The 15,871-nt window shown below is 32.6% G+C and overlaps 1 protein-coding gene across 1 annotated transcript in view; it reads left to right on the forward strand.

The window, feature by feature from the left end:
* The window catches only part of Sycp1 (synaptonemal complex protein 1), a 117,846-nt gene that overhangs the window by 83,198 nt on the left and 18,777 nt on the right, over positions 1–15,871 (forward strand). The window contains exons 23-24 of the mRNA XM_048814553.1: positions 14,246–14,362; positions 14,778–14,888. Of these exons, the coding sequence (XP_048670510.1) occupies positions 14,246–14,362; positions 14,778–14,888 (228 nt within the window). The remainder of the gene's footprint in view (positions 1–14,245; positions 14,363–14,777; positions 14,889–15,871) is intronic.

The raw sequence follows: 15,871 nt of genomic DNA on the forward strand, positions 1-15,871 counted from the left end.
TTTTTTTTTTTTTTTTGGTGGTGCTGGGGATTGAACCTAGGGCCTTGTGCATGCATGCAAGGCAGGCACTATACCAACTGAGCTATAGCCCCAGCCTGCTGAGGCTAGTTTTGAACTCAGGATCCTCCTGCCTCAGCCTCCCGAGCTGCTGGATTACAGATGTGCACTGCTGTGCCCAGCTACTTATTTTATTCTCTTTAATGCTGTCTGAATTGAATAAGGCTGAACACTTTATTTTCCAGCTCTTAGATTCTGTCTTTACCATGAGAGACTTTCAACTGATCATTTTATTTGATTTATTGACTTTCATTTCCAAGATTTCTGTTTGGTTCTTTGAAAATGTTTCTATCTCCTTATTTAATTTCTTATTCATATACTTTTTTTCTTAATTCTTCAGTTATTTTTCTGTATTCTCTTGGAATTCATTGATCATTTTTATAATGATTCTTTATCTGCTATTTCATTTACCTCAGTACTTTTGGAGCCAGTTGTTGGGGAATTATGAACTGAGGAGGTATAGTATTTTATTTTGGTTCAAATTTGTTGTATTCCTGTGTTGGCTTTTATGCATCTATTGAGAGGGATTTCTCTTCTGTTTTCATGTATAGACCTTTTTAGGGTATAGTTTTCACTTGCCAGAGTGTTCTAAAGACATCTAGATGGATACTCCATTATAGGTGTGGCATCTTCAGCCTCTGGTTTTACCATAGCAGATGTCTGTAGGATGTCTATAGGGAGGACCTGAGGGCCCACCCCTAGCCATATCTACTGATTGTTAGTTTGGATTTTTATATAATCTATTCTTTGTATTAAATTAAAGCTGGAGATTGTCATTAATTTGTATGTGGAGTAAGGTTGTGCTTTTAGTTGAGTTTATTTCAGTAGTAGAGTTTCTACCCTCAAATTTGTAGTGTCTCTATAGATTCCCAGCACCTCACCAAATAAAGCTAAACAAACAATAGCAACGACCAATGGAAACAATAAAATAAATACCCAGTTTCTATTATGACATATACAACATTACCACATGAAATGGGAATGTGTGGTCAGCAATTGTCATTAGTAAAAACAATAACCATGAACTTGATCTGGCTTTAAAGCAAACAGCAGGTATCAACTATGTAATCCACAGAAGTAATAATTGCATCAGCATTAATGGTGTGGACAGGAGTTACATAAACCAATTAATTCTAAAATATGGTAAAATACAGTTAATTAAGAGAAAATGTGTTAGGAAAGTAGAAAATAGTTTATAATATCAAAAAGTGAACAGAGAGAATGCAGAAGAGATGTAGCAGGTGATGTTTATAAGAAAGGAAGAGAAAAACAGGAGAAATGAAGTAAAGGGGGAGAGGAAGAGAGAACAATAGAATTTAGCTGTTAGGAGAAGAAAAGAAAGAGAAACAAGGTAAACAAATGAAAACAAACCAAACCAAACCAAAATATAAAAACCCCAAATCCTAACCCTGAAAAGATAAGGCAAGGAAAAATAACTACATTAAAAAATCCTAAAAAAAAGTGTGTGTGTGTGTGTGTGTGTGTATCCTGAACCAATGAACAAAATCCTCTTTTACACACATACAAATGGGCATACACACACACACACAAATGATTTTTTTTTTTAAAAAAATGACAGCATTATCTCCATTGAGGTTGTCAAAGTAGTTGATAAGAATGGATGGTCACTGTCCATGACAACCTGTCTCTTTCTGTTTGAGCTATATACTGAGAGTGAGCAAGGGTTGGGGAGTGTTAACCCCTTCCACTTATTTATTTATATTTGTTTTATTATGTTATACATCACAGTAGAATCTGTTTTGATAATAATTATACAGGCATGGAATATGTTCTACTCTAATTTGGACCCCATTCTTGTGAATGTACACAAATGGTGAGATTAATTGTGGTGTATTCATATATGTACATAGGAATATTATGTCAGATTTATTCAACTCTCTTTTTCCTGTCCCCACTTTCTTTCTTTCATTCCCCTTGGTCTAATCTACTGAAATTCTTTTCTTACTCTCCCCCACTTATCGTGGGTTAGTTTCCACATATCAGAGAAAATAAGCCTTGGTTTTTTTGGGATTGGCTTATTTCACTTACCATGATAGTCTCCAGATCCTTCCATTTACCAGCAAATGCCATAATTTCATTCTTCTTTATGCCTGAGTAATATTCATTGTATATATACACCACATTTTTTTTAATCCTTTCATCCATTGAAGAGAACCTGGGTTGGCTCCATAGCTTAGCTATTGTGAATTGTGCTGCTCGAAACACTGATGTGGCTGTGTCACTGTAGTATGCTGATTTTTGATCTTTTATATATATACTGAAGAGTGAGAAAGCTGGGTAAAATGGTGGTTCCATTCCTAGTTTTTGAGGACTCTTCATACTATTTACCAGAGTGGTTGCACCAATTTGCAGTCCCATCAACAATGTATGAGTGTACCCTCACCAACATTTATTGTTACACACACACACACACACACATAAATAAATAAATATATATATACACACACACACACACACACATACATACACATACTATCTATCTATCTATATATATAAGTATTTTTAAAAATATTTTTAGATGTAGGCAGACACAATACTTTATTTATTTTTTATGTGGTGCTGAGAATCGAACTCACTGCCTCACATGGACTAGGCAAGTGCTCTATCTCTGAGCTCCAGCTTTGCTTATATTCTTAATAATTGCTATTCTGAATGGATTGTGATGAAATCTCAGTATAATTTGCATTTCTCTAATTCCTAGAGCTGTTTAACATTTTTTTCATATATTTATTGACCATTCGTATTTCTTCTTCTGTGAAGTGTCTGTTCAGATCCTTTGCCCATTTATTGATTGGGTTATTTGCTTTTTTGGTATTAAGTTTTTTGAAATCTTTGTATATTCTGAAAATTACTGACCTGTCTGAGGTGCAGGTGACAAAGATTTTTTTCCCACTCTGTAGGCTGTCTCTTCATGTTCTTAATTGTTTCCTTTGCCATGAAGAAGCTTTTTAGTTTGATGCCATCCCATTTATTGATTGTTGGTTTTACTTCTTATGCTTTAGGAGTCTTTTTAAAGAAGTCAGTTCCTGAGGTGTTATGTTGGAGTATTGGGCCTACATTTTCTTCTCGTTATGTATAGGATTTCTTGTCTGATTCCTAGGTCTTTGATCCACTTTGAGTGGAGTTTTGTGCAGGATGAGAGAGAGGGGTTTTCTTTTATTTTGCTATATGTGGATTTCCAGTTTTCCCAGCACTATTTGTTGAAGAGGCTTCTTTTTCCAATGAATATTTTAGGTATGAGATAATTATTTTTGTGTAACCCCTTCCTCTTTTTGTGTTGCTCTCTGAGTTGCACATTGGAGTGGCCTAATTCTGAAGCTCGGTGAAATAAGTCTCAGCTTCCCTCTTCATCAATATGAGGGAAAGTGGAGTGGAAAGTACTGTCAGTTGGAGTTTTTTTAATTAATTTATTTATTCATTATAATTAGGTATATATGACAGCAGAATGCATTCTGATTCATAGTACACAATTGCAGCACAACTTTTCATTTCTCTGGTTGTACACAATGTAGTGTCACACCATATGTGCAGTCATATCTGTACCTAGGGTAATGATGTCCATATATATTTTTTTAATTTGTAGTTTAGATGGACAGAATGCCCTTATTTTATTTGTTTATTTTTATGTGGTTCTGGGGATCGAACCCAGTGCCTCACGCATGCTAGGCAGGTGCTCTACCACTGAGCTACAGCCCCAGCCCTCATGTCCATCTTATTCCACCATCTTTTTTTGCCTGCATTCTCCCTTCCCTCTCCCTCAGTTGGAGTTTTGTCTGCACAGATCAGATGGGTGCACTCCCAGTGTGAGACTGCTGCAGATTTCTGTGTGTGGGGTTTCTAGTAGGTGGAGCTTAGGTCTAATCAGGCCTGAGGATTTTGTTGGGTGGTGTCTGCTCTGGACAGATTAGATCAACATACCCCTTGGGCCTGGCAATTGCAATCTCTGTTGAGTTTCTGAATCTCAGGACTCTTCTAAGAATTCTATTCATGGGACAGGGGAGCAAGTTCTCCACACACTCTGCTGCCCATGAACACAGCCTTCCCAGACTTAGTCCCTAAGTGTATTTACACTCACCTTTTCAGATTCCTGACCTGCTTCACTGGGTCATGTGAGTTGCCAGACTTAAAGGAGAAGTAAGTTGGGCTCCCTTTTGATTTTCTGACTTGAACCCCTGGGTACAGTCTTTTCTGTGCCTGTTTCACTCATAATCTCCTAAGTCCACCCTAAGCTATACAGTAGGCACTTGCTGGGACAATGTGACAGTGTTTACTCTGATTTCCTAACTTCTGAAGCAGCAGCAGCTGCAGTATGGCTGCTTCAAGATGGCTCCCTCCTCAACTGTCCATGGTCAGTTGAGAAGCAGAGATCAATTTTCAAGCACCAGTGCACAGGGCACCATGTGGATCAGCTAATTTCAGGCTGCTTTTCTGATCTGAGGTTTTTCTATACCAACTCTGTGTGTCTCTCAGTCTTCTCTCTCCCTCTATGGTGAACTAGTGCTATTACCACGGCTCCTGCTGTAATGGGCTTGGCTCCACTGTACATTTTCTTCTTTGTTTAATGTACCCGAATTTGAGTCTCTAAGACACTCTGACTCTCCAATATTGAATTTTAGTGAAATCTCCCTTTTACCTACTGAGGTAAAGTACTCTTTTTGCTTGAATTCTGAGCCACGGAGCAACTAGGCATACAGCCTTTTTCTATTCCATCATTTTGAATCAGTTTGTTTTTGATAAATTGAAGTTTTGTGGTAACTGTATGCTAACCGATTTTTTCTAATAGCCGAGATCACCATTAGCATTGTACCATTCTTTCTAATAGTTGAGATGACCATTAGCATTTTTCAGCAACAAATTATTTTAAATTTATTCTGTTTGTTGGTTTTAAAAAATATTTTTAATTTCTTAAAATTTTTAAATTTCTTTACTGGGGAGTGAACTGAGAGTCTCACTCATAGTAGGCATGCACTTTACCACTGAGCTATGTCCCCAGCCCTAAAGTATTTTTCAATTAGAGATATAAACTTTTTAAAGACAGTGCTATTTGACAATTAATAATATGTTTTAAACATAACTTTCATATATACCAAGAAATTAGAAAATTCGTATGACTCACTTTGTCATGATATTTGCTTAATTATAGTTGTCTGGAACCAAACCCCAAACCACATCTCGGAGGTATTCCTGTACATGAAATATCAGTGGACTCATATAGTAATAAAATGCAGATATTGTCAGTTCTGGATTAGAAAATCAAGCCCAGACCTTATACTGCTTATGAGAGCCATAATATTATTTAATTTAAAACCACAAAGAAATTGAAAGTAGAAAGATGAAGAAAGGTATACTATATATCATGTCAGCAGTAAACATAAGAAACCTGGAATAATAATTTTAATAACATAAAAAATAGATTTAGAGACAAGGAATAAAAAAAGCTCATAATGATAAAGGTGTCAGTTCATCAGAAATATATATCAATTGTTAATATATTTGCACATATCTCTAAGGATATAGACAATATGAACAATACTATTAGCTATTTTAAGTTAATTAACATTTACAGAACACTATACTAGAAATGGTAAATTCTGTTGAAGTGAACACTTACTAAGATATAAACCGTATGCTGGGCTATAGTCTCTATGCATCTCAAAAGATTGAAGTCTTACAAAGAATGTTCTTTTAGTATAACAGTGAAATAAGAAATAATAATTCATAAAATATCTAGAAAGGTCAAAGTATTTGGAATTTAAACATTATACTGGAAAATAATTCAGAGGCCAGAGAAAGAGAAAAAAAGCAGAAATTATTTTAAATTGAATGATAGAAGTAAAATATCAAAATTTGTGGACACAACTAAACCAGTTCTTTTCTTTAATATTTATTTTTTAGAAGTAGTTGGACACAATACCTTTATTTTGTTTATTTATTTTTATGTGGTGCTGAGGATCGAACCCAGGGCCTCGCAAATGCCAGACGATTGCTCTACCACCAAGCCACAATCCCAGCCCACAACTAAACCAGTTCTTAGAAGGAAATGTGTAGATTTAAATGTTTATTTTAGAAAAAAAGAAATGATCTAGATTTTCATCTAGAAACAAAACATTGAGCAAATTAAATTCACAGAAAGTTGACAAAAGGAAATAATAGAGATCAAAGAAACGAGACATAGAAAAACATAAGTAAAAATTATTCCTTGAAAGTATTAATAAAGTTGATAAATTCCTAGCAGGAGTGACCATGAGAAAGACATGGAGGAGATAGGAGAATATAAATTTTACTAAAGGCAGAAATAGGTTGTTATTAGTATAAATACTACAGCCATTCAAATTCTAATAAGGGAATGCTACAGATTACTTGATTTCCTGCCAAGAAATGTAAAACTTAAGTAAAATGGGCAAATTTTCTGTATATCTACTAATCTTCCTACCTATCTTTGGTACTGAGGATTGAACCCAGGAGTACTCCACCACTGAGCTGCATCTCAGTCCCCTTTCTGTTTTTTATTTGGAGACAGGGTCTTGCTAAGTTGCTGAGGGCTGGCCTCAAACTTGCAATCCTCCTTCTACTGCTTCCTGAGTTGCTGAGATTACAGGTGTGTGCCACTACACCCAATTTCTTATTTATCTATTATGGAAATTGAATTTGTCACAAAAAATCTTCCAGATAAAAACCTAGATCTGGAAGATTTCACTAGTGAATTCTGTCAAACACTTCAGTAAGAAACAATACCAGTCTTCCACAGACTCCTGAAAAATAAAAGAGTAGGAACTGTTCCTAACTTGATACCAAATACTAATGAAGACATAACAGGAAAAGAAAATTATGATCAACTGTCCTTATGAATATAGATATAATATCTTTAATAACATATTAGTAAATCTATGTTAGTGAATACATATAAACCATATTACATTAAACAAGTGGAATATTCATCTTAGCAGTATATTGTTGGTTTAAAATTTGAAACTCTTAGTATAACTTAATTTACCATCTAAAAAAGGAGAAAAATCATGTAATATTAGAATAATTGGAGAAAAGCATTTGACAAAATTGTTAACACTTATTCATGATAAACTAGGAATGGAAGAGGACTTTCTTAATCTGAAAAAGAACATCTACAAATCATCTACAACTAGCATCATACTTAGTGATGCTTTCCTTTTAATATAAATAGTAATATCAGCTCTCACTACTCCTATTCAATATTGTATTATTCAAGTTCAAGCCAGTACAATAAGTCAAGAAAAAGAAATAAAGACATACAAATTGGAAAGGAATATGTAAAGCTGTCTCTCTATAAGTGTCATATTGTCTACATTAAGATCTACATTAAGAACTTCAATGTTTTTACAAAGTCGCCAATGACCAAAAACCAATTTCATTTCTATATATTAACAGATACTACTTGAAAAATGAATTTAAAAAAATACTTAGTTTTTAGTTGGAGTTGGACCCAGTACCTTCGTTTTATTTACTTTTATGTGGTGCTGAGGATCGAACCCAGATATTCCCAAAGAGAGGTTTATACCAAAGCACATGCTAGGCGAGTGCTCTACCATTGAGCCCCAGCCCTAGACCTTGAAAAATGAATTTTAAAGCATAATATCATTTAGGGTAGCACCAAAATTCATATAATAGAGATAAATGAACAAAATATGTGCAACACTTTTTACACTGAAAAGATTTAAACATTCCTGAGATCAACTAAAGAAAACCTCTGTAAATAATATACTATGTTAATTGGATGTTTCAGTATTTTTCAGATTTCAGATTTACCTACATTGACTCAAGTCAACCCCCATCATATTTCCAGCAGTCTTTAAAAAAAAAAATAGGCATTTACAGGCATTGTGATCCAGGCCTGTAATCCAGACCTGTAATCCCAGTGACTTGAGAAGCTGAGGCAGGAGGATCGAAAGTTTGAGACCAGCTTCAGCAACTTGGCAAGGTTCTAGGCAATTTAGTGAGACCCTGTCTCAAAATAAAAAGGGTAATTAGGGGATGTAGCTCAGTGGTGTGACGTGCCCCTGGGTTCATCCATGGTACCAAAAAAAAAAAAAAGACTTTAACCAACTTCTTATAAAATATATATGAACTTTCAAAGGACTCAACAATTTTGAAAATAAGAATTGCCCAGGCTGAAGTTGAACTTACAATCCTCCTGCCTTAGACTCCCGAGTACCTAGGATTACATTCATGTGTTGTTGTGTTTGGTTCAACTTTTCTTTGTTTTAAGGCCATTTTATTATGTGGTTTTTACTTATTTATATGAAACATTTTATACAAGATGGAATTCTATATGCACATTTAATGTGTTTTCTGCATTTATATATAATAGAAATTTTTATTAAAACAAAGATACAGTCTTTATCTTTAGCAGTGCTTCTTGTCCTAGAACAGTTTTTCCTATTATAACTATACCAGTTTTCTTCTGTTTAGTTTTTGCATGGTGTGTCTTTTGAATGCATTTATTCTTCATCCTTTTTGCATTTTTATGTTTTATATGTCTCTTATAAATGGCATATAGTTGTAGTTTATAATTTTATCCACTCTGGAAATCTTTCTTTGTTTTACTGATATATTTTGGCCTTAAGAATTAATTATTTCCTTTATGTCTCATGTCTAATTTATATACTATTATAATGTTAGTGTTGTTATTTATAATAATGAATTTGTTTTTTAAAGGATTTTATATTGTCTGGGAAGAAGGAAATAGTAGAATGAATTGGAGAGGTAATAATTATTGAGAAAATTTAGAATTGATGAAAGACATGAATTAACAGATATTCCCAAAGAAAGGTTTATACCAAAGCAGGAAAAATGAAAAGAAATTCACTTCTAGACTTAGTATAGTAAGACTACAAAATATTAGACACATTGGGGTATTGAAAGTAGCTAGAGAACAATGAAAGATCACTAATGAAAAAATTGTAGGAGGTAGATATCTCCCAACCAACAATAATGGAAGTCAGAAAATGGAAAATATTCTGAATTGCTGAGAAGATAATGGTTCCACCTTGAATTATGTCCACAACATACTTATCTTTTAAGAAAGTTAGAAAAATGAGGATATTTTTAGATTAAGAAGTAAAGGGAAAAAAAGTAAAGAAAACATACTTTTATGAACTTTCAGACTAACAGACTTGATAAATATAAATATATATCTTTCATAAATTTCAAAGGGTTGAAGTCACATGGGATATATCCTTTAACCACAATTCTATTAATCTAGAAATTACAACATAACTTTACCAAAGTTAAAGTTAACTAAAACCTTTATTGTGAATATCATAATACCAACATATTTGAAAAAAAGTTAAAATGAAATAGATTGACCAAAAAAATCTCAAAAAGAAATAATTAGCCCAGACAGACCTAGTGAAGAAATCAAATTAGTGATTTAAAATCTTTGAAAGGGCAAACTTCAAACTCAGGTGGCTTAAGATAGGAGTTTTGTATGTGGAAACTTACATGAATTAATACAGTCATTATGTGTGTTAAGTAAGGTACTTAGTCATTACATAGAAATCATTACTAGTCTTAAAACACCTGCAATTACAAAAATAAATTGTAAAATGTAATTTTAAAATATGCTACTTATGTGAAAACGAAAATGCTAGTTAACTTTAAATTTATATACATGTTCAAGTAAAATTGTGTATATATATATATATGTGTGTGTGTGTGTGTGTGTGTATTACATAAATAGTTGTATTTTTAAGGGAATAATGATAAGGAAAAGTCTATATGTTCTGTATATATTTGAACAGCTGGCCAAGATTAACTAGGCAATCTTTAGGAAGGACAGAGAAGTGTGTCCTACCAGATATGAAGATTATTTACATAGCTAAGGTAATTAAGACAGTATGATATTGACACAAAGGTGGTCTAACTAGTTGATAGGAGAGCCTAGAAAACAATGCATGAGTAAATGAAAACCTGACATAATACAGAGATTGCATTGCAGCAATGTAGTTTGGGGACATTTGACTATTATATCCTTATGTTATACACAAAAAAGAATTCCTCAAGGATGTAAATGTGAAAGACAGAATTTCAAAATATTTGAGGAAGATAGGGAGAATATCTCTATGATTCGGTTATAAAGAACTCCTAAATAAGATTAAAAAATAAACCACAACCTTATTTGAGAACATTGATAAATTCATATATGCTCTAATTTATAGCTTTTATTTAATTAGCAAAGATACAAATCTTAACCTGGGAGAAATATTTAATATGCATATTATCCACGGGGGATTTATTCTAGGATGTCCCTCAGATAACAAGATCTATGGATGTTCTTTATATAAAATGGTATAGAATTTGTATATGACATACTCACATCTTCCCATATACTTAAATCATCTCTAGATTATTTAACATACCTATACAGTATAAGTGCTACATAAATAGTTGTATTTTTAAGGGAATAATGATAAGAAAAAGTCTGTATATGTTCTGTAAATATATAGTTTTTCTCCCCTAATATTTAAATTTGAGGTTGGTGGAATCCACTAATGCAGAACTTATGGATATGAAGAGCCAACTATGATGAAAAAAGAATTTGAATTATATAATTAATAAACAAGTCATTAAGAAAAGATGAAATACAAAATAGATAAATGGGTGAAAGATATGAACAGAGATTTCACAGAACACCAAACATGAAGAGTTAAATATATAATGTTCAATATTTAAGAAAATGCAAATTAAATTGCAAAACCTCAAATACTTTCACCTACATCATCAACTCTAGATGAATTTGTGAAGGATATAGAAGTTATAACACTGTTGATGGTAATTTAAATTGGTACATGTACTTAATTATATTATAAAGTTGAACATATAATCTGCTCTGTGACCCAGCAATTCCAATCCTAGGCATATGTTATAAATGCTATATTTTTGCACTTAGGAGATGTTTACAAGAATGTTAAAGGATCTATGAACAATTGAATACATAAAGAAAGCTGTGAGGGGTGGAGGGAAAGGGAGGGAGAGGGGGATTAGCAAAGATGGGGGAATGTGATGATCATCATTATACAAAATATATGTATGAAAATTTGAATTTGATGTCAACATACCTTATATACAACCAGATTTGAAAAACTGTGGTATATATGTGTATTAAGAATTATAATGCAATAAAAGAGCCACATGTATAATGGCATAATTTTGGTGTGGACATACTTTATATACAGAGTTACGAAAAATTGTGCTGTAAATGGGTAATAATGAGTGTAAGGCATTCCACGATTGTCATGTATGTAAAAAATAAATAAATAAACAAAATTTTTAAAAAAGGTATTGTGTCCATCTACAACTAAAAAAAGTTTAAAAATTACTTTATTATTAAACATTTATGTGCTCAAACCAGGTCCTGAGCACAGGTGGACTAAGTTATTGTTTATATGATATGATGAGGAATGCTGTGAAATACTGTTGCCCCAAATATACTCTTCCACCATCTGTCAAAGGTCTTGATATTATCACAAGTTTAAAAATTTGTTTTCTTCCTTTAAGGCAAATTCTTTCCAGGTGCTACAATTAAAATACAAACCTATATCTGGGCTGCTTTATCACAATAGCACTTATATATCTTAAGAAGTTACAGGATAGGATTTGCAAGTTTAGATGAAAATGGATATAATATATTTACACAAAGTCCTTGCTGCCCAGGGTAGGTAAAGTTGAAGGATCAAAAAAGGATATCTGGGGTGAGGACACTTGGAAACCAATAGTTACTGAAAAGAGAGGGATAGAATACTTACGGGCAACTAGCCTACTTTATACAATCCTATTCAGGCATTTGTTTTGTGTGCATTTACACATGCACACACATGTACACACACATTCTTTTCTAATAATTATCAGTAATTCTTGGAGAAATCAATGTCCTAGCAGCAAATGATAACATAAGAAAAGAAGCAATTAAAGTTTAGGAGAGATGGGCAAAGTGGCACATGCCTGTAATCTCAGCAGCTCGGGAGGCTGAGGCAGAAGGATTGTAAAATCAAAGCCAGCCTCAGCAACTTATTGAGGCCCTGCTAACTTAATGAGATCCTTTCTCAAAATAAAAAATAAAAAGGCCTGGGTATGTGGCTCAGTGGTTAAGCATCTCTGAGTTTACTCCCTGGTACTAAACAAACAAAAAATTAGGATGAAGAGAACAAGAGTTAAGCAAGAATATATTAATGAACAAAAAACACATGGTTAGGCTCTTTCAAAATATTTCTTGATTTGTTGATTTTAAAGTGGAATAAAGGAAGATAAAATATACATAGGAACTCAGATTCAGTTTTGTAAGACTGGAAGACGCCGCACCACACGACACAGATCCCCAAAGAGTTTTCCACTTTATTACAAAAGGCTGTGTGTTTATGTAGGTCTAAGGAGAGGTCGCAGGGCTGAGGTAGATAACAGGTCGCCCGTTTATTGGCAAGCTCTTCCATATGTCAGTTCTGGAGTCCAAGAAGTTAATTCTAATTGGGGCTAAGACTTCCCACCAGCAGGGTTTGAACATTGGCGCCGGCGGGAACGTTTCGCGCCAGTGAAAGAAACAAAGAGGAGAAAGGGGGTCATTAGACGCCGCCATGCTGGGGTTTTTCTCTGGGGTGCTGCTGCCGTTATATGTTTTCCCAACAAGTTTACTCATTTTTTTTTCTGGAAATCTGTGTCCAGAAGTCTGTATCTTTATTTCTTGATAAATACATACATTTTTATGCATTTGTGTTTCTATGTGCCTGTATCTAAGTGAGGTGGGGAGCATGTGAACACTGTGTGAGAGTATGAGAAGGGTGCTAAAATCCTGTTATTGTAAGCCAAGTTATATAAAGGCTTATAATGTTTACAGAGATTCATGAATTCCAGGTATAGTTATTTCTTATACCTAACATGTTAGGTACTTGCTAGTATATCCCATGATCACATTAGCTTTTTAAAATGACTGGTGTTCTGGTTTATTTAGCTTGTGGGTACAATGTGATTGTCAAATAATTTGCTTGTAAACTTGTGGGTTTTCTTGCCCATGATTTTCTATTTTCTATTTGTCTCCACAATTATTACTCTTTACTATCCGATAAGGTACTCATTCTTGTTTTTAATAAACAATTTTTCTAATTGTCAAGATACTTTTAAACTTTGTTTATGTCTTACAACTTGACAGTCAATTTAGGTTGATATGAAAAGCAATAAAATATTTTCAGTTCCTTTATATGGGACATTAATAAAATGATATTTGAAAAAAAATAATATAATGGAACACTACTATTTAGAGGAAATGAATGTAGTTTAAATACATAACTATCTAGAACATGCTGTTGAGTTAAAAAAGCAAGACAAAAAATATATGCACTGTGGAAACATATAAAGTTCAAAACAGATATTACTTAGGGATATATAATTTTGAAAGTTATAAAGAAGAACAAGGAAATAAAGAATATTTATTTTAAAATATCAGTATCAGGAATGTTTGTTACACTTGAGGGGGCAGTAGGGAAAAACTAATGAAAAGGGATATTCAGAAGCCTTTATCGATATTGGTAATGTTCTGTGTCTTAAAGTTGATGGTTGACTCATGGATACAGAATATAGTCTTATTATCTGTTAAATTATCCATGCTTCCCTTCCCCAATTTCTGTCCCTACCATGTACACCCTTCCTCAATTCTAATTCATCCCTACCCTAAGATAAAAGTGAATCTGAGTGTAAGTACTAATTCAGGGCACTTCTCTATTAATAATTATTACATTTGAGTTATAAAACTCAGTAAATATTTATACAAAGTATATAAAACAATAGAAATTGAGGGTGTTTCTTCTTTACAGAAAATTAATCTCTTTAGAGTATGCTTTCTCTAGGGGTTTTCTGTTCTAGTTACTTATTGTAATAAAACATGTGGCACTGAAGTTGACTGATTTAAATATTGTTAAAATTCTTTAAAAATAAACGTGAATGCTCATTTTATATTACTTCTCAAGAATAAATACATATTTTAGGTGGCAAGAGAGACTGTGGAAAATGAAGCATGTCTCACATATGAAAAACCATTATTCCGTGAATAAGTTATCTAAGATTCACAAAATACAAAATGACTATGGAATATTTTCAAGTAATCCACAGCCTTTAATAATATTCATGCTATTTTCTTTACTTAAAGGTCAGTAAATTAGAGTTAGAACTAGAAAATGCCAAACAGAAATTTGAAGAAATGTCTGACAACTATCAAAAAGAAATTGAGGACAAAAAGATATCAGAAGACAATCTTTTGGGAGAGGTAGGAAAATCTCAATGTGTTTAGAACTTATACTAAAATTCTATATTTGTTTATTTGCATTTGAAGAAAAAAGTAATATTCTCAGTTTTTAAATTGTGATTTTTAAGAAGTTTTTATAAATGTGTATTAGTGACAGTTGTCAGTTTATATAGAAGCTAAAAGAATTGTAAACATTTGAGTATTCAGTAGCATATAATTTTTTAAAAGTTTAAATATTTATCAGTGTTTCATTGTCAATTCACTTGATAAAAAGCACCCTAAAATACCCAAATAGTATACATTTTCTATTTACTTTTCTAATTTCCTGGAGTTTGAGTTTTGCCTTTAATATAGATATATATGTATTTTTATATATGCTTTTTACAAATTAAATTTGTTTTTGTATGTTAATTTTAAGAAACTTTTAATTTGATAGGTTGAGAAGGCAAAATTAATAGCTGATGAAGCAGTAAAATTACAGAAAGAAATTGATATACGATGTCAACATAAAATAGCTGAAATGGTAGCACTTATGGAAAAACATAAGGTAACTTTATATCATAAAAATTATTAATTGGAGCCATATTTCTGATCAAAAATGAACTCAAAATATTCTGATTTCTTAGAGAAAATTATTGTACAACAGTGACTAATTATAGCTGGAATTCTTTTGATCTACTTTTTCTAATTTTAGATTTTAATCATACATGGCTTAGGTGCCACTTCCTTGAGTAAATATCCTTATCATATATTTTAGATGGGTGTAATCACTCTTTCTGAATTCTTCTAGTAGTCTCATTGCTTGCACTTTCCATCTTTTATTTAAGGAACATACCCAGTATGTATTTCTTATTAGTATTTGTATTCTCTATGTGGTACCTAACACTTACTAAGCTAAACAAATTTTAATAAAGTAATAAATAGATGAAAGACTTAATGTTTGTTGTGTATGTGAGTGTCTGTCAGGAAAGCAGGCCTCATTCTCTTTTAGACTTGGAGAGAGGTAGGCTGTACTTACCTATTCATTTATAAAAATTGTTGCTGGAATCTAACATAATTATGAGGTAACCAATGAAGATTTAAAAAAATAATTAATATTATGAACTCATATATTTAAGTATGTTATGTTTCTGTCCAGTGAAATTTTTATCCATATTGATACTCAAATTATACCACCTTTGGCCAGTGGGAACCTCTTCAAGCTTACTGGCAAGTCCTTTTGACTTGACTCTGCTAGTCTCTGATAGCTTTCTCTTCATAATGGCAAAGTTTTCAAAGCTCATTTTGTATTCCCTCTCTCAGATTTTGAATCAGCCACTTCTCTAAGAAGTCTGGGTATTTCTACTGCATTTTTTAAATGATGAAATTCAGTGTTTCTAATTAAAAGGAGTTATTTCTTGCTCTTCTGTTAGGATATTTTCAAGACTGTTTAAGTAGTTTGGATGAAAAAATATTTTATATATATATATATATATATATATATATATATATATATATACACACACACACACACACACACACACATATATA

The sequence above is a fragment of the Marmota marmota genome, unplaced genomic scaffold, assembly GCF_001458135.2.
Source record: "Marmota marmota marmota unplaced genomic scaffold, marMar, whole genome shotgun sequence".
Lineage (NCBI taxonomy): Eukaryota > Metazoa > Chordata > Mammalia > Rodentia > Sciuridae > Marmota > Marmota marmota.